The sequence below is a fragment of the Mobula hypostoma genome, chromosome 25 (genome assembly GCF_963921235.1).
Source record: "Mobula hypostoma chromosome 25, sMobHyp1.1, whole genome shotgun sequence".
In the NCBI taxonomy this organism is placed as follows: Eukaryota; Metazoa; Chordata; class Chondrichthyes; order Myliobatiformes; family Myliobatidae; genus Mobula; species Mobula hypostoma.
In genome coordinates, this window is record NC_086121.1 from 1,657,800 (window position 1) to 1,681,556 (window position 23,757).

At 45.6% G+C, this 23,757-nt stretch overlaps 1 protein-coding gene across 1 annotated transcript in view; it reads right to left on the reverse strand.

Annotated features, from left to right (window-relative positions):
* Window positions 1-1,929: 1,929 nt before the first annotated feature.
* LOC134337996 (probable pleckstrin homology domain-containing family N member 1) overlaps window positions 1,930-23,757 on the reverse strand; it is a 47,534-nt gene continuing 25,706 nt past the window's right edge. Inside the window, exons 5-12 of the mRNA XM_063033475.1 lie at window positions 23,432-23,518; window positions 17,150-17,213; window positions 15,126-15,259; window positions 13,707-13,853; window positions 8,512-8,598; window positions 7,223-7,298; window positions 6,212-6,288; window positions 1,930-5,607 (exon numbers count right to left, since the gene is read on the reverse strand). Coding sequence (XP_062889545.1) covers window positions 5,524-5,607; window positions 6,212-6,288; window positions 7,223-7,298; window positions 8,512-8,598; window positions 13,707-13,853; window positions 15,126-15,259; window positions 17,150-17,213; window positions 23,432-23,518 — 756 coding nt within the window. The 3' untranslated portion in view covers window positions 1,930-5,523. The remainder of the gene's footprint in view (window positions 5,608-6,211; window positions 6,289-7,222; window positions 7,299-8,511; window positions 8,599-13,706; window positions 13,854-15,125; window positions 15,260-17,149; window positions 17,214-23,431; window positions 23,519-23,757) is intronic.

A 23,757-nucleotide genomic window follows, 5' to 3' on the forward strand; every position in this document is an offset into this window, starting at 1 on the left:
GCTACAGTTAAATAACACTATGACTGCTTTGAACACTTTGCATTAAAATGGGTTTTGTTTTTTGTGTTCTAAAGTGTATATAATCAGTTTCATTTGTGTTTCTTGTGAATTCTGATCATTTGATGATAAGTGTGTGTGATGCTGCAGGATTTTCATCGCACCCATGCACATATGTAGAGAGAGTAGAGCAGAAGTGGAAAGAATCAGTAATATCACGTTCCTAGGTGTCAACATTTCCCTATCCTCGGCCTAACATATCAATGCAGCTACAAAGAAGGCACGACAGTGGCTATATTTCATTAGGAGCTTGAGGAGACCTGGTACGTCACCAAAGACTCTTGCAAGTTTCTACAGATGTACTGTGGAGACCAGTCTAACTGGTTGCATCACCGTCTTGTATGGGGGGGGGGGCGGGTTTGGTGTGCTACTGCACAGGATCAAAATAAGCTGCAGAGAGTTGTAAACTCAGTCAGCACTGTCATGAGCACTTGCTTCCATAGTATCCATGACATCTTCAAGGAGCGATGACTCATAAAGGCTGTATCCAACATCCAGGACCCCCATCACACAGGTCATTCCCTGTTTTCACTGTTACCATCAGGTAGGAGGTACAAAAGCCTGAAGGCACACACTCAGCGATTCAGGAACAGCTTCTTCCCCTCTGCCATCTGATTTCTGAATGGACAATGAACCCAAGAACCACTACCTCACTACTTTCTGAAAATATATATATTTTGGCACTACTTATTTAATATATATATTCTTACTGTAATTCATAGATTTTTTTCTCTTGATATTATGTGTTGCCTTGTTCTGCTGTCACAAAGACAACAGATTTCACAACATATGTCTGTGATATTAACCCTGATTCTGATTCTCACTTTGACTTCAATTACTCATTCTCAAAAGTTCATTAAAATTACACTGCCGGAAGTTGCAGACTTGCAAATAAATCAGTGCACACTCCCTTTAAAACTGAAGGTGATGATGTACCCTAAGCTAGTGATTCAGAGAATGGAACGGCAGGTTTCAGGTACGGGGTTTCATTCCCAATCCATGGGAGCACCATTGGGATATAACACTAGCATAACTAGTTTACACGTCTAATGGGGATGTTAATTCACAGAACCATCCTGATGTCATTTTCTGCAAATGAATACAAATCACCAAGTGGAAACGCCAACTCAGAAGGGGAAGACTGTATCCCGCAGATAACGTTTCTTCAGCAATATTTACACATCCTGATGCATTTGCTGGAAGTTTCCATTTTCTTGAGCTTCTGTGACAACCATCAACCACTAAACCATTTCTGCAAACCACTACTTAGCAGAAGATATCGGAATTAATATTTCTTGTAATTAGAGGGAGTTGAAGCGTCTTGAGGGGTAAAATCCCGTCAAACTCAGGAATGATCCAGCGCCCCGCAGTCACCATAGAGTGGTGCTGTGAGGGGCTGGGGGTGCAGAATCGTCCACTGAGCAGGTCCCAGTCAAAAGGCAGGGCGAGGGTGGAGATTTACTGAATGATCCTGGGTTGAGGAGCTGTTTGGTGGAAAAGGACAAAATGACATCAGGATTAGAATCAGATTTATTATCAATGACACCTCTGGTAAAATTGATTGTTTTGCAACAGCATTACAGTGCCAGACATAAAAGTTGTTATAAGTTAGAAAAACAAATAATTAAATCAATAGCCTCAATAGTGTTCATAGGTTCAATGTCCATTCAAAAATCTAAAGGCATAGCTGTTGTAAAATGTTGAGTGTGTGTCTTCCTGTGGTGCTTTCTCCTTTGTGGTAGCAGTGAGAAGAAGGCACGTCACAAATGGTGAGGGTCTTTCTGAGGTGCTGCCTCTTGAAGACATCCTCGTGATGGAGCTGGCAGGATCTACAGCCCTCCCCAGCCTCTTGCGATCCTGTGCATTGGAGCCTCCACACCAGACGGTGATGCAACCAGTCAGAAAGCTCTCCATGGTACGTCTGTAGAAATTTGATGGAGTCTTTGGTGACACACCAGTTCTCCTCAAACTCCTAATGAAATGTAGCTGCTGATGTGCCTTCTTTGTAATTGCATCAATATGTTGGGCCCAGGTTAGATCCTCAGAGATGTTGACACCCAGGATCTTGAACCTGCTTATCAGTCAATGACGACTGATGTGTTCTTTGACTTACCCTTCCTGTAGTCTGCCATTAGTTCTTTGATCGTGCTAATCTTGAATATGAGGTTGTTGTGACACCACACAGCCGGCTGATCTATCTCTATCACAGGAGCAGGGAGAAAGGATGGGTGGTATCTGCTGAGAAACTGTTGCCTTTGACACCAGTCCTGTCCCCTGTTCCCATCACACCCTAATTCCACCCCCACTACAGACCCATCTCCTCCCGTCCCATCTACTCTGAGGTCAGAAAATGAAGGCCCAGCGGTCAGCGGGTAAGGCTTTGAGTCCAGGGTTATGGGTCAGCGTGTGAGGGTCTGGAATCAGCAGGTGAGGTTTGAGTGTGAGGGTGAGGGGGTCAGTGGGTTAGTGAGTGACACTGTGGGGTTGGGGGTGAGGTCTGGGGCAAAGGGTATTGCACCTGAGCAGTTTATTTCTTCAGCCAGTCAGTGGGAAATGAGAAGACAACAGTTTGAATGAAATAAGTAGTGCATAGAGAATTACTTCAAATTGAAATGTCTTTATTTAAGAGAACCCTTGCATGAACAGTGACTTCACCACAGGAGGTGTTTGGACAACTGAAGAGATGAGCAGTTGTTGGTCACAGGTAGGTTCTGTCTTGTGAAGCTGGCTTCAGTGTATGATTTCCGCAGGCTGTTTCAGTCCATGCGAGTAACACACTCCGTCTACACTAATGACATCATCACCTGTGTTGGCCATGGAGGGAAATTGAAGGAAGTGGTAGGAGGTGACCAGATCACATATTAAACCCCACTCCATGTGCTCTGTGCCATTGATGGGTGTGAATCAGCATGCATATTCTCTCTGATCCTGTTTTTGCTGTGTCTGCCCACACATCACACTGCCAATGCTGCCTGTAACCCTCTCCCTTGCTACGAGCAGTCTCAAACCCCTGATTTAATATTTCCATCGACCACAGGAATATTTCTGACTTAACCAGAGCCCAGAATGACGTCCAGTGACAGGCAGGGTGTGAGGCAGCTATATCTCACACCCAGTCGGTGGGATCTACTCATTGTCTCACTGGGACTGAAGATACAGGTAGGAGGGTGCAAATACTGCATTAATTCACCTCCAATACATTTTACATCCAAAGAAGTACTCTGTCACTGTGGTCACTTGACAAAGGACGAAGCCAGGTTACTCACAGAAAGTCCCTACAAACACAAAGGTGATAATGACCAGAGTGGGAGCACAGGAGTGAATTCACTTCAGAAGGCAGAAGGAAAATAAAGACTGCACAATATTATGGACTGTCGGGGGAAAGGACGGGTCATCAGGGGAAAGGATGGTCCATCAGGGGAAAGTGTAGACCATCAGGGGAAAGGATGGGCCATCAGGGGAAAGTGTAGACCATCAGGGGAAAGTATAGACCATCAGGGGAAAGGATGGTCCATCAGGGGAAAGTGTAGACCATCAGGGGAAAGTATAGACCATCAGGGGAAAGGATGGGCCATCAGGGGAAAGGATGGTCCATCAGGGGAAAGGGTGAAATAGGTGAGGTTTGATGGTCATCCCCACTCTGCAGCTGGTGCCATGATGGGGTGAAGGAGGATCTGTAGACTTGTGCAAAGCTCAGCATACAACACCTATCTTGTCTCTAAATGCGATATGATGAGCTTGGAAGAGTTTTCATTCAGCCAACACCAAGAAGCCTGAAGCACTGGCAATCATTTGATCATTTGGCCCATCGAGACTGTGTGGTCTCCACGAATGAGCCTTACTCCTTGATGCTCTCCACAAGTATTGCTTCAGCGACTACAAAATAACTTCTTTCAGAACTTTTTATTATTCTTCCCTCCCCATTCAACCTGTGAGACAAACCCTCATCACTCCACGGGTATCTCTTCCTCAATCCAGAGGCCATTCACCCTCGGGGAAGCTGCTGGCTTCTGTACTCATGACCAGAATCATAGCACAAAACGTTTTCAAACTTATTGTCCAAATCTGCAGTACAGACACCCGTTGCGAGTCAGTACTACAGTACAGACACCCGTTGCGAGTCAGTACTACAGTACAGACACCCGTTGCGAGTCAGTACTACAGTACAGACACCCGTTGCGAGTCAGTACTACAGTACAGACACCCGTTGCGAGTCAGTACTAGTGCCTAGCGAATTGTAAAGTGGAGAGGTTAGTTCACAGTTACGCTTTCCTCATGAGGGTAAGAATCTTTTACACAATAATCTGCAAAGCTGTTGGTACAGAGCTAGAACAATCCTGCACAAACAACTTTGACTGGCAGGAAATGATACGCTTCCTGTTTTGAAAATGAACGAGTTTCGACACTAGGACCTTTAGAAACAGAAGGTTGAAGATTCATTAACAAATAGCTGTTCATTTAAGAAAAAGCGCACTTCATGTGAACTGGGTGTGACTGAGATGATTGTTGGGCAGGTGTACTGAACCCAAAATCACCTGCAACAGTTTTCCATTTGTCACACCTCAACTTCTGTGGGGTCAGTGTCTGTCCACTACTGGATCAGTGTGTGCTGCTGGGATCTGTGTTCATGGGCTGCTGGGATCAGTGTGTGCTGCTGGGATCTGCGTTCATGGGCTACTGGGATCAGTGTGTGCTGCTGGGATCTGTGTTCATGGGCTGATGGGATCAGTGTATACTGCTGGGACCTGTGTCCATGGGCTGATGGGATCGGTGCTTGCTGCTGGAGTCTGTGTCAATGGGCTGATGGGATCAGTGCGTGCTGCTGGGATCTGTGTCTGTGGGATGCTGGGATCAGTGCGTCTGCTGGGATCTGTGTCTGTGGGATGCTGGGATCAGTGCGTGCTGCTGGGATCTGTGTCTGTGGGATGCCGGGATCAGTGTGTGCTGCTGGGATCTGTGCCTGTGGGATGCTGGGATCAGTGTGTGCTGGGATCTGTGTCTGTGGGATGCTGGGATCAGTGCGTCTGCTGGGATCTGTGTCTGTGGGATGCTGGGATCAGTGCGTGCTGCTGGGATCTGTGTCTGTGGGATGCCGGGATCAGTGTGTGCTGCTGGGATCTGTGCCTGTGGGATGCTGGGATCAGTGTGTGCTGGGATCTGTGTCTGTGGGATGCTGGGATCAGTGCGTGCTGCTGGGATCTGTGTCTGGGATGCTGGGATCAGTGTGTGCTGCTGGGATCAGTGCATGCTGCTGGGATCAGTGTCTGTGGGCTGCTGGAATCTGTGTCTGAGGTAATTGATGGTATACTCCCTGATACCACATCTCTGGTCATGTTATGTGACACTGTGGTCAACAATAAAAGGTGACCTGGCAACTTAGTAACCCAGGGTTCAGATCCAACAGCCATCTCTGTGCATCTGGACGAAGCCGTTGTTTCTCGCGTCGTGGCTCAGTGAAACGAAGCTCTAGTAGTGGCAGCTGCTCCTCTTTTTCGGCAGTCGGGGTGGGGGTTGTCGGTTAAAGGGCAGCGTGCTGGTGCTGTGGTCGGGCTGAAGAGGAAACACAACAAAGCTCTCTCACTTCCCTGTGACTGTCGAGCCTGACATGGTTTGTTTGTGTACATCAGTTGAGGACTAATCACTTCAATATTTAATTAACCATGGGAAGGAATGGATAATTGGGCTCAATTTCACCTTACCCCCTTCCAATCACCCTGCATTCCCCCAGTCACCTCCTGCCTTTAGTTCCTCGAGCTCATTCTGAAAGCAACTCCCCCACCCCTAAGTATCGAGCATTTCATCCCCATCACTTGATTCAATCACCTGATCCCCACCCCTCCCATCACAATACTGTACCCCATCCTGATGATCTGATCTCCCGTCTGCCTCAGTAACTTTGTGATTGACAGTAACATAACGTCTCTATGTGGTACTGTTGCCACAAAACAACTCATTTGATGGCACATACTGGATGTCAGTGTTGATAAACCTGATTCTGATTCACAAGTAACAAGTTGTGTCGTATAGAAAGCTTGAAGTTAGGAGAGGACAATGTGCTGACTGAACCCTAATGTTAATACTCTGTATAGTTTAAATTTTAACCTCAGAACATGTTTCAAGTTCCAATTCCCACCAGTTGATTCTCGGACTGTACCTTCTGTAGGTGGAAAAACCACTTTTTATATTCACTGGGCCTGGCACAGGAGACTTGCACGGGTTCCATCATTTCTCCTGCAGGGACAAAGAACCACAATTATTCCAGTAAAACTCTATCATGGATGGTGCAAAACCGGGCTGTGAAAGGAGGAAGGTTGGGCATGGGACTAGGAAGCCATCCCGTAAAATCCCAGAGCTACAGAAACTCCAACAGAAGCTCCAAAGACCCTATTCCTGGGAGGGGAAGGATCTTTGATGGGCTACACCTGAGGACAACTGGCCCAGGACCGAGGGCTTTGATGAGCTGCTGTTGGTGGACAATGCCCCAATCAAGGAGATGTGCTTAAGTAAGTTTATCCATATACCAGGGAAAGGTTGTTCTGTGGGTTTAGGGGATCTCGAGAAGTGGAGCCAGAACCCAAGGAGAACAGAACATGTCTCAACTGTTCTTGTTGGGGCTGAGAGGAAAATTGGATCAGCCATGATGAAATGGGGCCAAATGGCCTAATTCTGCTCCTATATCTTGTGGTCTTATGGTCAACCAACAATACGACATTGTCAGCCAGAACATGACTGGACTGCAGACTGTTAGCCTTTGTTACCCTGCAAAAAGGGAGGGGGAAAATACTGCTGGAGGATTTCTTCAGTGAAGACTCTTTCAGAAGGACCCTCACCCAAAACAATGTCTGTCCATCTCCTTCCACACATGCTGCCTGATTCGCTGAGCTTGTCCAGCAGTTGGTGTGTTGCACCAGTTTGCAGCATCTGTAGTTTCCTGTGTCTCCAAAAGAGGAGACATTCAATCCCAAACTTGGACCATCTTTTCTGCCCCCAGATACTGCCTGTCCTGCTCGGTTCCTCCAACAGTCCAGTTCTTTTCCCTGTCACCTTACGTGCTGCCGGTTACAATGGTGTTCACAGTGTTACATCAGTTTGCCTTGCTGAGGCCAAAGGATTTTCCATCAGTTGAGGGTATACATCAGGACCATGACTTGGGGATATGAGTTACCTCTAATTTCAAATTCCAGGTGTCCAATTCGTGCTGATCTTTCCAAAGCTCTGATGCTTTGTGTAGGAAGTCTGCCCTGTATGGGACAGAACATCTGTTAAACCTTTGTGGCTCTCTCACTGTACTCTTCTATAATAACCGACTATGCTGACTTTAACACTCTGAGTCCCAAGCACAGTGCAATTGATTATGTTCAATAAAAAAAGTTGCACTTAAAAATACTCAACACTGTATCTCCATCACAAGGAGTCTTGAAACAAGTTCTTGCTGCTAACTTGCATTGTTCAAAGTACGTTTGTAAATTTATTATCAAAGTACGTACACGAAGGAGGTACGCCTCCTTGTAGCAGCTGCAAAACCAAGAAACCCAATGTAACCCATTCAAAGAAAAGAAGACTATCAAACACCCAACATGCAGAAAAAAGAAAAATCGTACATACAATAAAAGTAAGCAAATAACATTCAGGACGGAAGTTCATGAAAGCGAGTCCATGGTTGTTGAACTAAATTAGGGAATCGTTTGCAGTGTTTTGCAATTTGCATTGTAGAGGAAAGCAGTAGAGGCTATCTCATTAAATATCTGTCTGACACAGTGAGATATATCTTTGCATTAGAGGCGATTAAGGGTGATGGGGTTAAGGCAGGAAGATCGGGCTGAGTCCATGGCCACATCGTGATCTTATTGAATAGCAGAGCTGGTTTGATGAGCCAGATGGTCAACTCCTGCTCCTAGTTCTTATGTTCTTAAGTTGGTCTAATGGCTCACATTACATCTTCACCTTTGTGTTGGTCGACAGTCCCACAGGCACTGACTTCCTCCCAGCTGTTTCCAGCTGTGCGGTTTTACTAAGGCCAGCTCCATGCAGATGTTTCAACTAGGAGTCACTGGGTGTTGGGCAGAGGCTTTTCTACCACAGAGGGCTGGCACATTGGAGTTGCAGGAGTGGAGGCTGGACAGAAGGGAGGGTGTGAGGTGGGAGGGTGTCACATTCAGGTGGCTGTGCTTGGGAAGTCATGGCAACAGGGAGAGGACTTTGACATCCTTCGCTGGATTGGCTTGAGATGAGGAAATCCTTGTCTTCTCGGAATCTGGGACTGGAAATATCAACAGTCTAGGAAAAAGGGAAAGGGAATTGCTGTTTTTTGTTAAGGTTTTTAATTGACATATAGGCTTTGGCAACAGTAAAGTCTGCTTCAGCACCAGGGTGGCTGTATGTGCAGGAGACCTGCTTCACAGTTTAAGGTGGCGTAGAGGTTCACCTCAGAGGTGATAAAAAGCACACACTTACCTCATACTGAACAGCAGTTTTCTGCTCATCAGTGGAAAGTATAATAAGATCATCCAGAAATAAAACCATGATTCTTTCCTCAAATCTCTGAATAAGTTAAAAACAAGTTAAACCACGTCAGTGAAGCTGAGAACAGGTAAACGGAGTTCGCATCTTTAGTAGAATATGATAGGTGTAGTGTCTGCTCCAGGTAGCCAGCATTGAGCACTGGGTATTCTTGCAATGGATACTGGGTACTGGGCAGCGGGGTGCATGACACGGATTTAAGGGTGCAGTAATCCACATTCTCAATGGGTCAGGGGAACCATTCAACCACAGGGTGCATGGAATGGAAGCTAAATTCTTTCTCAAGTATGAAGAATGAGAAAACTGTTCATGTGACCCCAACAAGTGACAGCTGAACGAACTTGCCTGGGTCAGATGTCCCAGAAAATGACTCGTGGTTCTGAGGTAGTACAGAAGAAATCTGTGTGTGAGGGTGGGGAAAGAACCTGTTACAAGTAACAGAATGTCTAGTATTTATATTTAGGTAATGGAAGCTGATAAGTTTTAAACAACAGCGTGAAAGATCTTTTAGTGCCTGACCTTTGAAGGCTCATGCTGTGGTGAGTAAGTTTCCTTTATCTGCTCTTTACACCGACAGTTCCATTCCCTGTCAAAGGTTCTGTGTACAGATCTCATCACTGTTCTCTCTCTCTATCAGCTCACTGGGCCTGTCACAGGCATTCCTGATCATACTGCGGCCTCCACAGCTCTGTGAGGGGAAGTCCGATCTGAAGAGGCAGGCTGAAGGACAAACTTTGGGTACCTCCGATCTCTGCGGCTCGGTTTGGTAATATAGAAACATAGAAACATAGAAAATAGGTGCAGGAGTAGGCCATTCGGCCCTTCGAGCCTGCACCGCCATTTATTATGATCATGGCTGATCATCCAACTCAGAACCCTGCACCAGCCTTCCCTCCATACCCCCTGATCCCCGTAGCCACAAGGGCCATATCTAACTCCCTCTTAAATATAGCCAATGAACTGGCCTCAACTGTTTCCTGTGGCAGAGAATTCCACAGATTCACCCCTCTCTGTGTGAAGAAGTTTTTCCTAATCTCAGTCCTAAAAGGCTTCCCCCTTATCCTCAAACTGTGACCCCTCGTTCTGGACTTCCCCAACATCGGGAACAATCTTCCTGCATCTAGCCTGTCCAATCCCTTTTGGATTTTATACGTTTCAATCTTCTAAATTCCAACGAGTACAAGCCTAGTTCATCCAGTCTTTCTTCATATGAAAGTCCTGCCATCCCAGGAATCAATCTGGTGAACCTTCTTTGTACTCCCTCTATGGCAAGGATATCTTTCCTCAGATTAGGGGACCAAAACTGCACACAATACTCCAGGTATGGTCTCACCAAGGCCTTGTACAACTGCAGTAGTACCTCCCTGCCCCTGTACTCGAATCCTCTCGCTATAAATGCCAGCATACCATTCGCCTTTTTCACCACCTGCTGTACCTGCATGCCCACTTTCAATGACTGGTGTATAATGACACCCAGGTCTCGTTGCACCTCCCCTTTTCCTAATCGGCCACCATTCAGATAATAATCTGTTTTCCTATTTTTGCCACCAAAGTGGATAACGTCACATTTATCCACATTAAATTGCATCTACCATGAATTTGCCCACTCACCCAACCTATCCAAGTCACCCTGCATCCCCTTAGCATCCTCCTCACAGCTAACACTGCCGCCCAGCTTCGTGTCATCCGCAAACTTGTAGATGCTGCATTTAATTCCCTCATCCAAGTCATTAATATATATTGTAAACAACTGGGGTCCCAGCACTGAGCCTCGCGGTACCCCACTAGTCACTGCCTGCCATTCTGAAAAGGTCCCGTTTATTCCCACTCTTTGCTTCCTGTCTGCTAACTAATTCTCCACCCACACCAATACCTTACCCCCAATACCGTGTGCTTTAAGTTTGCACACTAATCTCCTGTGAGGGACCTTGTCAAAAGCCTTTTGAAAATCTAAATATACCACATCCACTGGTTCTCCCCTATCCACTCTACTAGTTACATCCTCAAAAAATTCTATGAGATTTGTCAGACATGATTTTCCTTTCACAAATCCATGCTGACTTTGTCCGATGATCTCACCGCTTTCCAAATGTGCTGTTATCACATCCTTGATAACTGACTCCAGCAGTTTCCCCACCACCGACGTTAGGCTAACCGGTCTATAATTCCCCGGTTTCTCTCTCCCTCCTTTTTAAAAAATGAAGACAGCTCACAGAGAAATACAACACGAAAACAGATCATTCGACCTGTCATGTCCAGGCTGACCAATGGGCTGTTCTCTCAGTACTTGGTCTGTAGTCCCTCACCCCCCCACCCCGTGCCAGTGCTGTCTCAGTGTTCACCTCTGCACAGCTATCAGTGACTATTCCGCCATTATTCTCAGCCTCTCAGCACCTCCCTCTGCAACTGGATCCTTGACTTTCTGAGCAATTAGTAAGGATAGGCAGGAACAGCTGCACCATGACTGGCGCCTTACAAGGTGGTGTTCTCAGCCCCTACTCTACTCCTTGGACAACCACGACTACAAGAGACTAAGAATACACTTAAGAGGGAAATCAGGTGGGCAAAGGGAGGGCATCAGATCAATCCGGTAGGTAAAGTGATGAAAATCCCAAGAGGATAAAGAGTATAACAGTGGCTAGGGAGAGAGCAGGTATCCTTAGAGATCAGCAGGGCTGTCAGTGTCTCAAGCTGCAGGAGATGGGTGGCAATTTTAATGCATACAGCATTTCTCCTCAGTATTTACTAGAGAAAATCTTGCTTACTCAAGAGATGAGGGAGACAGTTGGAGATGTTTTGGGTGACAATTATATTGCCAGGGTGTATGTCTTTGCAGACTTACAATGGATAGGTTAATCATTTGGATGATGGAATTGATGGCTTTGTTGCAGAGTTTGTGGGTCATAGAAAGAGAGGTGGAGGGACAGGTAGTTTTGAGGAAGCAGGGAAACTACAGAAGGACTTTGACAGATTAGGAGCTTTGGCAAAGAAGTGGCAGATGGAATACACTGTCTGGAAGCATATGGTTATGCACTTGGGTAGAAGAAATAGAAGGGTAGACTATTTTGTAAATGGAGGGAACATCCAAAAATCTGGGGACTTGGGAGTCCTTGTGCAGGATTCCCTAAAGGTTAATTTACAGGTTGATCAATAGTGAGGAAGGCAAATGCGATGTTAGCATTCATTTCAAGAGGACTAGCATGTTGAGGCTTTATAAAGCATTGGTGAGGCCTCACTTGGAGTATTATGAGCAGATTTGGAGGGCAGAAACTGGAGAGGGTTCAAAGGAGGTTTATGAAAATGATTCCAGGATTGAACAGCTTGTCATATGAAGAGTGTTTGATGGCTCTGGGCCTGTATTGATTGAAATTCAGAAGAATGAGGGGTGACCTCATTGAAACCTATGGAATGCTGAAAGGTCTTGACAGAATGAAGGTGGAGAGGATGTTTCTCATGGTGGAAGAGTCTAAGACCAGAGGACACAGACTCAGAATAGAGGGTATCCTTTTAGAACGGAGATGAGGAGGAATTTCTTTAGCCAGAGAGTGGTGAATCTGTGGAATTCTTTGCCACAGGCAGCTGCGGAGGCCAAGTCTTTATGTATATTTATTCAGAAGGGTAGATAGATTCTTGATTGCTCAAGGTATGAAGGGATATGGGGCTGAGAGGAAAAATGGATCAGTCATGATGAAATGGTAGAACTGACTTGATGGAGCAAGTAGCCTAATTCTGCTCCTATATCTTATGGTCTTATGATCTTATATAAATCCCCAGGGCCTGATCTAGTACATTATTGGACATTGTGGGAGCCTAGAAAGGAAATTGCAGAGACCCTTGCAGAGGCACTTGCTTGATTGTTACCCACAGGTGAAGTTCTTGAAGACTGGAAGGCGGTTAATGTTGTTCCATTGTTTAAAAATGGTAGCTGGAACAAGCCAGAGAACTACCTGCAACACACATCAAAGTTGCTGGTGAACGCAGCAGGTCAGACAGCATCTCTAGGAAGAGGTACAGTCGACGTTTTGGGCTGAAACATCAACTGTACCTCTTCCTAGAGATGCTGCCTGGCCTGCTGCGTTCACCAGCAACTTTGATGTGTGTTCCTTGAATTTCCAGCATCTACAGAATTCCTCGTCTTTACAGAGAACTACCTATTGGTGAGTATTGCGAAAGTTACTTGGGGAAATTCTGAGGCACAGGATCTATCAGCATTTGGATAGACATAGTCTGATTAGGAGAAGCATCGTGGCTTTGTGTGCGGGAAGTTGTTCTTGACAAACCTTTTAGAGCTTTTTGAAGAATTAATCACAGAGGTAGATGAGTGTAGAGCAGTGGAAGTTGTTTCTTTGGATTTTAGAAAGGCTTTGACAAGGTCCTTGCTAGTAGGCTGGTCAGGAAGGTAAGGTTCTATGGGACCCATTTAGGTGGATTCAACATTGGAACATTGAAGCAGAGGAGGGTTGTTGAAGGTTGTTTCTTGGATTGGAGGCCGATGACTAGTGGGGTGTCACAGGGGTCAGAGTAAAGACCCTTGTTATTTGTTAGCTATATAAATGATTTGCAAGTGACTGCACAAGGCTTTGTCAGTAAGTCTGCAGATGACCCAAAATTAGGAGGTGTTGACAGTGAAGATGATTCTGTAGATTACAGGGTGATCTTGATCAGTTAGGAAGTGGTTTGAGAAGGGACAAATGGATTTCAGTACAGATAAGTATGAGGTGATGCATTTTGGAAAGTCAGACCAGCCTAGGTCTTGTACTAGGGGGTGTAATGGAAAACGGGGACTTAAGAGTACAAGTGATTAGTTCACTGGAAGCAATGACACATGATGAGAAATGCATTTAACATGCTGGCCTTCATTAGGCAGAGCTGTAAGTATAGGAGTCGCAATTGTACAAATCATTGGTAAGGCCGCACTTACAGTACAGTGTTCAGTTTTGGTCTAGGAAAGATGTGGTTAAACTGGAAAGAGTGCAGAAGACTAGTTATTACTTATTAGTTATTGATAGTTAGTGATAATCAACCAGTAGTTCATGATGTGCTGACTTGCTGCATCCTCCCAGCTGTTTAGGATGAGGGTGAGGGGTCACAGATAACATGCAGAGGAGGTAAGCAGAAAAAGGACAGACCTGGCTGTGTGCAAAGCGGATTTGCACCATGGACAGATAGACAATGTGTCCCATGTGCTGAATGGGAGTTCCTTCCCAACCCCGGATAGGGTTCTGCCGTAGGTACTTCTCGAGCTCCAGCCTCTTCCACGCTTCATCGCAGGGAATCTTGGGTTAAACCAACACACGCAGAATATATTACAGTGACTCAAAAGATGCAGCCCTTTCACCGAGCACAATGCGGAAACTTCAAGAAAGTTCGAGGAAATTAGTAAAATCACAAAGGAGAACTTGGGTTCCCTTGTGGTATGGCAGGAAGCTGATGAATAGGTGACGAGATCTGTAGGCAGTGATTACTATAACCTGCGCCGCCCTCAGGCTGAGATCCAGACACAGTGTGTCTTTCCCTTGCTTAACCCTCTCATGCTGAGTCACGGACACAGCAATGGCCTCAGAGTAAATGAGTGTCAACTCACTGGTTTCCATCCATCTACCATCTACCTCCTGTGGCCTTTCAAATGTTCCCCTTACCCATTTTTCCCAAAGAAGTTATCCACACATTAACCACAAATGGCACTGTGGGTCTGTCACTGGGTCATGAATTCCCATGTAGGCCTAACATTGGCTCACAGATTCCTGTGTGGATCTGTCACCAGCTCATGGACCCCCGTGTGGATCTGTCACCGGCTCGCGGACCCCCGTGTGGATCTGTCACCGGGTCGCGGACCCCCGTGTGGATCTGTCACCGGGTCGCGGACCCCCGTCTGGATCTGCCACCGGGTCGCGGACCCCCGTGTGGATCTGCCACCGGCTCGCGGACCCCCATGTGGATCTGCCACTGGCTCGCGGACCCCCGTGTGGATCTGCCACCGGGTCGCGGACCCCCGTGTGGATCTGCCACCGGGTCATGGATCCCCATGTGGATCTGATCCCCGTGTGGATCTGCCACCGGCTCGCGGACCCCCATGTGGATCTGCCACTGGCTCGCGGACTCCCGTGTGGATCTGTCATCGGGGTGCGGATCCCCGTGTGGATCTGCCACTGGGTCGCGGATCCCTGTGTGGATCTGCCACTGGGTCGCGGACCCCCCTGTGGATCTGCCGCCAGGTCACGAATCCCCCTGTGGATCTGCTGCTGTGTCACGGACCCCCGTGTGGATCTGCCACCGGGTCACGGAACCCTGTGTGGATCTGCTGCCGGGTCATGGACCCCCGTGTGGATCTGTCACCGGGTCACGGATCTCTGTATGGATCTGAAACTGTGTACTGATCTGATGTTTTATTCTTGATTCCTGTTCCTCTGACTCCCCTTCACTGGAGTCACTACCCCACGGAGGACTGTAGGCTCACACAGACCCTTGCACTCTTCCGTTAATGGACCAAGAGCCCGTGTCAGTGCCTGACATGGTCGCTGGTGGTTACTGATGCAGTCGTCACTCACCAGCATTTCCAGTCTGTGCTGTTTATGGGGTCGATAGAGGGAAGCCTTCTTCACTCTCCTTGGTAAATGGGCCATCCATATTCGGAACTCTTCCTCGTTGGAACACATTATTATCTTGGAGTCAAACATTGAACCTGTGAGAATAAATATGACAAATATAGGAATGAGTAGAAATTTATCCTTGCCAGAACTGTGTGTGACATTGAAGAATAAATTCTCCTGTCGGGAAATGTTATAACAGAAGAATCCCTGGTCCTGCAGCCAGGAATGAAAGGGTTAATGTACGAGGAGTGTTTGCTGGCTCTGGGCCTATACTCGCTGGAGTTTAGAAGAGTGAGGGGGTATCTCATTGAAACCTATCAAGGCCTAGGAAGGCAAAAGAGATATAGAAAAGCATCTTGTACATACGGCAGCAGCAAACAACGATTCCTTGGGCGACATCTTCCAGATGATCGATCATTTTAGCTTTTCTATGTCTTCTACTTATTCTTTTTATCATAATTTTGTTTTTGAAACTGTTGGGGCCTGTGACTTACAGCCTGTAGTTCGATGGAGTGAGCTAGCAGAAAACTCCAGGAGAGAAATGTGAGCACGAGCTATCGTGAGGAGAAGCTCAGAGATGAGATGAGGGGCCATGATTGACTGCATTTCTCACTGATTGAAGTGTTGAGGTAGATTGAAATATCAAGGCAAATACGGAAGAGAGCAAGCAGTTCTTGAAAAGGCCACTTGAGCTAGTTTGTGTTTCTGCCCTCAGTGGGGTCACTGGTTGGAGGTCCTTCCCCCTGGGGAGGCGGTTGGGTCCCGATGCTCTCGGAGGTGTTACCAGAACTCTGAGGTTTATGGATTGGACTGTAGTTCATATTGGCCTCCTTCAGTTCTGTGCTACTTTTTGTATTCTTGCTCATTCTTTCTTATTGCAGATTGGCGATTGGTGGTTTGGGTGAACTGTCATTTTTTTCTGCGAGTGAGGGGTTGGGGGTGGGGACTTTGGGGTTTGCAAGTTTTTGCTTATTTTTCTTTTAGTGTGGTGGGGGATTGATGTCTTCCTTTTAACTTCTTTTATGGTCTTCTGTATTTTATGGCTATCAGGAGAAGACAAATCTCAGAGTTGTAATCTGTATACATACTTTGAAAATAAAATTAACCTTTGAACCTTTTTAGATAGAGTGAATGTGGAGAGGATATTTCCTGTAGTGGGGGAGTCTAGGACCGAAGGCCATAGCCTTAGAACAGAGGGATGTCCCTTTGGAAGAGAGATGAGGTGAAATTTCTTTAGCCAGAGGCTGGCGAATCTGTGAAATTCATTGCCACAGATAGCAGTGGAGGCCAAGTCATTGAGTATATTTAAAGCAGAGGTTGACAGGTTTTTAAGAATGTCAAAGGTTATGGGGAGAAGGCAAGAGAATGGGGTTTAGAAAGAAAATAAATCAGCCATCATGGAATGGCAGTGTAGACATGAGGGACTGATTGGCCTAATTCTTCTTCTATGTCTTATGGCCAATGCTCTCGATCCAGGTTTGTGTTTCCCACCAGGTTCACACCTGCATCTCAGAGACCTCACGGGGGTCCATCATTACCTCAGGCCAGTGGTATCCACTTAAAACCAGATGGACTTTCCTCCCAGTGGCTTCCTCATGTACAGCCCACTCCCCTCAGTGCCAGTGTCCTCAGGCACTTGTAACCTGTAACCAAGTCATTTTGTCACACCCCCACACCCCTGCTCAACCACCCTGTGCACATCATCCAAGTCCAATCCTCCCCATCCTCCCTCCAATGCCCCTGGGCTGAACGACCTCCTCCAAACTCGTCCCGACCCATCCCACTGCCCCACCTGTCCCTTCCCCTGCACCAGCTCTGTCCCTGAAACCCTCCAATTCTGCCTGTGCCCTACCCTGAGCCCTGGAGTGTTGGGTCAAATGGGCACAGAGCCTCAGAGAAAGACACCCATGTCCATGGAACATGAGCACTTTGTGCTTTGCACTCAGGCTGAGGACGGGATTATCTGGATCCTTCGTGCTTACCTGTAATTTCAAACGTGTTCTCCACTAACATTCTGACTGAAATCCCTGACAGAGGCAGCAGGCCCTGGGAAACAGAGAGAAGAAGGTTAACACTCATGTACCATTGTCCCCATATCATGGGCTCTGCCTCCTTCGGTTGGTTTACTTAATTTCTGCTTTTGTTATTCACCAGTTATAAGGCCATAAAACATAGGAGCAGAATTAGCCCATTTGGCCCTTCAAGTCTGCTCCACCATTTCACCATGGCTGATCCAATTTTCTTTTCAGCCACGATCTCCTGCCTTCTCTCTGTATCCCTTCATGCTCTGACCAGTCAGGGATCTATCAATCTCTGCCTTAAATATACATAAAGACTTGGCCTCCAAAGCTGGCTGTGGCAAAGAATTCCACAGATTCACCACCCTCTGACTAAAGAAATTTGTCCTTATCTCCATTCTAAAAGGGCACTCCTCTATTCTGAGGCTGTGTCCTCTGGTGTTAGACTCTCCGCCATTGGAAACATCCTCTCCACATCCACTCTATCAAGGCCTTTCACCAGTCTCCAGTCACCCCTCATTCTTCTGAGTTCCAGTGAACACAGGTCCAGAGCCGTCCATCCTGGAATCATTCTCATGAACCTGCTTTGAACCCTCTCCAGTTTCAGCACTTCCTTTCTCAGATAAGGTGCCCAAACCTGCTCACAACACACCAAGTGAGGCTTCACCAGTGTTTTATAAAGTCTCAACATTACATCCTTGCTTTTTTTATCTAGTCCTCTTGAAATGAATGCTAACATTGCATTTGCCTTCCTCACCACAGACAATCCTGCACAAGGACTCCCAAGTCCCTTTGTGCCTCAGTTTTTTGTATTTTCTCTCCATTTAGAAACAGTCATCCCTTTCATTTCTTCTCTCAAAGTGCATGACCATACACTTCCTGACACTGTATTCCATCTGCTATTTGTTTGCCCATTCTCCTAATCTGTCTAATTCCTTCTGCAGCCACTCTACTTCCTCAAAACTACCTGCCCCTCCAGTTATTTTCTTGTCGTCAGCAAACTTTGCAACAAAGCCATTAATTAGATTAGATTAGATTAGATTATGAGGACACACAGTCCTCTTTTATTGTCATTGAGTAATGCATGCATTAAGAAATGATACAATGTTTTTCCAGAATGATATCACAGAAACACATGACAAACTGACTTAAAAACTGACAAAAACCAAATACGTTATAACATATAGTTACGACAGTGCAAAGTAATACCGTAATTTGATAAGAACAGACCATGGCACGGTAAAAATCTCAAAGTCTCTCGAAAGTCCCATCATCTCACGCAGACGGTAAACCTGCAGCGCCGCCAACTTGCCAGTGCAGCATCCCGGAAGCATCCGACCACAGTCTGACTCCGAGTCTGTCCGAAAACTCCAAGCCTCCGACCAGCTCTCTGACACCGAGCACCGAGCACCATCTCTGCCGAGCGCTTCGACCCCGGCCCCGGCAACAAGCAGTAGCCAAAGCCGAGGATTTGGGGCCTTCGTCTCCGGAGATTCTCGATCGCACAGTAGCAGCGGCAGCGAAGCAGGCATTTCAGAAGCTACTCCAGGTGTTCCTTCGTGCTTCTCACGGCTGTCTCCATCAAATCGGGATTGTGCACGGCCCCCTAGTTACACATATCGATATCATTTGGAACGACCGCGCGCACTGCGTCGGGTGGCCATCTTCTCCTCCCTGCATTGTCCAAATCATTAACATATAATGTAAAAAAATTGGTCCCAACACAGACCCCCTGTGGAGCACCACTAGTTACCGGCAGCTAACCAGAAAAGGCTCCCTTTATTCCCACTCTTTGCCTCATGCCAATCAGCCACTGCTTTATCCATGCTAGAATCTTTCCTGTAATTCCATGAGCTCATAGCTTGTGAAGCACCCTCATGGTGGCACCTTGTCAAAGGCCTTCTGGAAATCTAAATACACGACATCTACTCAGTCTCCTTTGTCTATCCTGCTTGTTATTTCTTTAAAAAACTTCATTAGGTTTGTCAGGCAAAATTTTCCCTTGAGGAAACCATGCTGACTATGGCCTATTTTATCACATGCCTCCAAGTACCCTGAGACCTCATCCTTAACAATCGACTCCAACATCTTCCCAGCCACTGAGGTTGGACAAACTGGCCTATAATTTCTTTTCTCTGCCTGTCTCCCTTCTTGAAGAGTAGAGTGATATTTGCAATTTTCCAGTCTTTCGGAATCATTCCAGAATATAGAGATTCTTGAAGGGTCATTACTATTGCTTCCATGATCTCTTTCAGAACCCTGGGGTGTACACCATCTGGTCCAGGTGACTTTCCTACCTTCAGACCTTTCAGTTTCCCAAAACCCTTCTCTCTAGTAATGGAGACTTCACACACATCATGACCTCTGACACCTGGAACTTCCAGCATACTGCTAGTGTCTTCCACAGTGAAGCCTGATGCAAAATATCTATTCAATTCATCTACCATTTTGTTGTCCCCATCACTACCTCTCCAGCAGTCTGATATCCACTCTTGCCTCTCTTTAATACTTTAAGTATCTGAAGAAACTTTTGGTGTTAATATTATTGGCTAGCTCACTTTTGTATTCCATTTTTACCTTCTTAATGACTTTTTAGTTGCCTTTTTTGGTTTCTAAAAGCTTCCCAATCCTCTAACTTCCCACTAATTTTTGCTCTATTATATGCCCTCTCTGGCTTTTTTGTTGGCTTTGACATCTCTTGTTAGCCATGGTTATGTCATCTTTCCTTTAGAATACTTCTTTCTCTTTTGGACGTATATATCCTCTGCCTTCTGAATTCCTTCCAGAAAATCCTGCCTTTGCTTCTCTACCATCATCCCTGCCAGTGTTCTTTTCCAATCAATTCTGGTCAACTCCTCTCTCATGCCTCTGTAATTCTCTTTACTCCACTGTAATACTGATACATCTGACTTTTGCTTCTCCTCAAATTTCAGGGTGAATTCAATCATATTATGATCACTTGCCCCTAAGGGTTCTTTTGTCTTAAGCTCTCTAATCAATTCCAGTTTATTGCACAACACCCAATCCAGAATAGCTGATCCCCTGGTGGGCTTAACCATGAGTAGAAATTCCTCCTCTTGGAATCCCTCGCCAATCTAATTTTCCCAATCTACCTGCATATTGACGTTCCCCAAGTCTATTGCAACACTGTCCTTTTGGCATGCATTTTCTATCCCCTGTTGTAATTTCTAGGCCACGTTGTTACTACTGTTTGGGGGTTTGTATACAACTCCTGTCAGGGTCTTTTTACACTTGCAGTTCCTTATCTCTATCCACAATGATTCAACACTTTTTGACCATATGTCACCCCTTTCTAATGATTTAATTTCATTGCTCACCAACAGAGCCATTCCACCCCCTCTGCTTTTCTGCCTATCTTTTAGATACAATGTTTATCCCTGGACATTAAGCTCCTGGCTATAAATCTTCTTTCAGCCATGATTCAGTGATGCCTACTACATCATACCTGCCAATCTGCAACTGTGCTGCAAGTTCATCGACGTCATTTCATATGCTACATGCACTCAGATATGACACCTTCAGTCCTGTATTCAGCTCTTTGGATTTTGTCTGCCTTTTACATTGCAACTCACCCTGTTGACTGCAGTTTTGCCCAATCATTGCCTCCCCTTGCTAAGAGTGACATTTTGTAGTTTTTGTAAACTACTTACATCATCCTCAACACTATCACTCTGGCTCCCATCCCCCTGCCAAATTAGTTCAAACCCTCCCAAACAACTCTAACCAACATGCAAACAAGGATATTGGGCCCCTGGTTTAGGTGTAATCTGTCCCTTTTATACAGGTCATACCTTCTCCAGAAGAGATCCCAATGATCCATAAATCTGAATTCCTGCCCCTTTCACCGGTTCCTCAGCCACGCATTCACCTGCCATATCATCCTATCTTACTCTCACTGGCGCACGGCGTAAGGAGCAATCCAGAGATTACTACCCTGTTTCTTTACTTTTTCTTTTCTTTTTCTTTTCTTTTTAAATCTTTTTATTAATTTTCAAAATTATAAACTCAATAACAATGTTGATACAAAGAGATTGGAATAATCTTAATCAGCATATAAAAAAAGGATTTTAAGTAACATAGGTATAATAGACTTCCAAACTCATAATGAAATTAGTCATTAAAAAAAGAAATAAAAAGAAAAAAAAATATAAACACATAAAAATCCCCAAAAGAAAAAGAAAAAAAAAACCCAAAAAGAAACAGAACAAAACAGGGCTAGACCAATATCTTGAATCAGATACGTTCAGTAATGTCGTCAACTCCGATCCTGTATTCATATAATTTAAGTTAAAAAAAAAGATTTGGAAAGGTCAGATTACATATATGAAAATGTTGCATAAAAGGTTTCCAAGTTTCTTCAAATTTAACTGAAGGATCAAAAATATCACCCCTAATTTTTTTCTAAATTTGAACTTAATATAGTTTGAGAAAACCATTGGAATGTAGTAGGAGGATTGATTTCCTTTCAGTTCAACAAAATAGATCTTCTAGCCATTAAGGTAACAAAAGCTATCATCCGACAGGCTGAAGAAGACAAAGATCTATGTTCTACCATTGGCAATCCAAAAATTGCCATAATAGGATGGGGTTTTAAATCAAAACATAGAACTATTGAAATAATATCAAAAATATCTTTCCAATATTTATCCAAAAGAAGACAGGACCAAAACATATGAGTTAAAGAACCACCTCAGAATGACATCTATCGCAAGTAGGGTTTATATGGGAATAAAAACGAGCTAGTTTATCTTTGGACATATGAGCTCTGTGTACTACTTTAAATTGTATTAATGTATGTTTAGCACATATAGAAGAAGTACTGACTAATTGAAAAATTTTATCCCATTTCTCTATAGGTAGACAAAGCTGAAGTTCCCTTTCCCATTCATTTTTAATTTTATCAGATATACCTGGTTGTAATTTCATAATTATATCATAAATAATTGCTATTAATCCCTTCTGAAAAGGATTTAAACCTAAAATTTTATGTTTCTTAACTTTGTACCTAGCTCCCTAAAATCTCTGTTCAGAACCCCCTCACCTTGTCTACCCATGTCATTGGTGCCAAAATGCACCAAGACTTCTGGCTGCTAACCCTCACCCTTGAGAGTGCCATGGATCTGATCTGAGACATCCCTGATTCTGACACCAGGGAGGCAACATACCAACTGTGCGTCTCTATCATGCCCACAGAACCTCGCCTCTGTTCCTCTGATTAAGGAATCTCCTGTCTCTACTTCAGTCCTCTTCACCTCTCTACTCTTGTGGGGTGCCAGAGACCTGGTCACTGTTTCTCCCTCTGGCAGGTCATCACATCAACAGGATCCAAAGTTTTATACTTATTATGAGGGGAATGGCCACAGGTGTACTCTGCACTGGCCATGCATTTCCCTTCCTTTTCCTGACAGTCACCCAGTTACCTGCCTCCTGCAATCGAGGGGTGACTACCTCCCTGTAGCTCTTGTCTACCACCTCCTCATTCTCCCGTATGAATCAAAGGTCATCGAGCTGCAGCTCCATTTCCTGAATACGTTCTGTCAGGAGCTGTAGCTTGGTGAACCTGATACAGGTGGGTTTATCTGGAAGACAGGACTTCCCACATCCCACACAGAGTACAAAACACCGCCCCCGGAGACATTCTCACAACACTTGTCTGCCCGAACAGATAAGGGTGAATAAGTAAGTACTGAAAGAGAATAACTTACAAGATATTTTACCTCACCTGACCCTGATCTTGCCAAAGCCTGATGAGCCAAAGACTGGCTCGCTCACAAGAATGGCTGCTCTGCCTGCACTTGAGTTATTTTTATTGGACCTTTCTAATGAATCCTTCCAACTGACTGGATGCTCCTCAACTCAGAGAAACTGCCGCGTCTCAATGGCCATCATGACTGGAGGTAAGCTCCTTTTACTCACCCCTGATGTCGGTTGCCCTTCTCAGGAAACTCAGTTATCTGGCTCAGTGTTATGTGTCTGTTCATGTCCACACACCTGCACCTGGGCTACACATCTGCCTGTGTTCTGCAGACATGCATGTGGTGGAAAACTAATGGTGGGGAGCTGTGGTGGTGGGGACTGCGGTGGTGGGGATCTATGGTGTTAGAGGAGTCAGTACTTGTAGCTAGAGCATCAGCGACCTGTTTGACCCCTCTTTCTGAGAAACCATCCCCACCCGTTCTCAGCCTGTGTGGCCCAGTAGAGGGTAATGATACAACAGGATGTTACCTGATAGAGGAACCTCTGTGTCTCATCGTCCACAGCCAGAATCAGCAGATGCAGGGGGAAGAGGACGAGGTGCCTCCTGCTCTTCACCTGCAAAGATGAGAGAACATGTCATGGCAGGTCTAGTTCCTGTAACCCAGGTCCACCTGTTCCCACTGCTGCCTGCCTGAGTCTCCCCCTGATTCTCTGCCCTTCCTCTTCATCACCTGCTCTCCCAAGACTCTCCTGATATCCCACCTGCCCTGAGCTGGAGCGGGTCGATAGAGCGATACAGAATGGAGACAGGCTCTTTGGTCTAACACAGCCAGGTAACCCATTTGCCCGTTTAT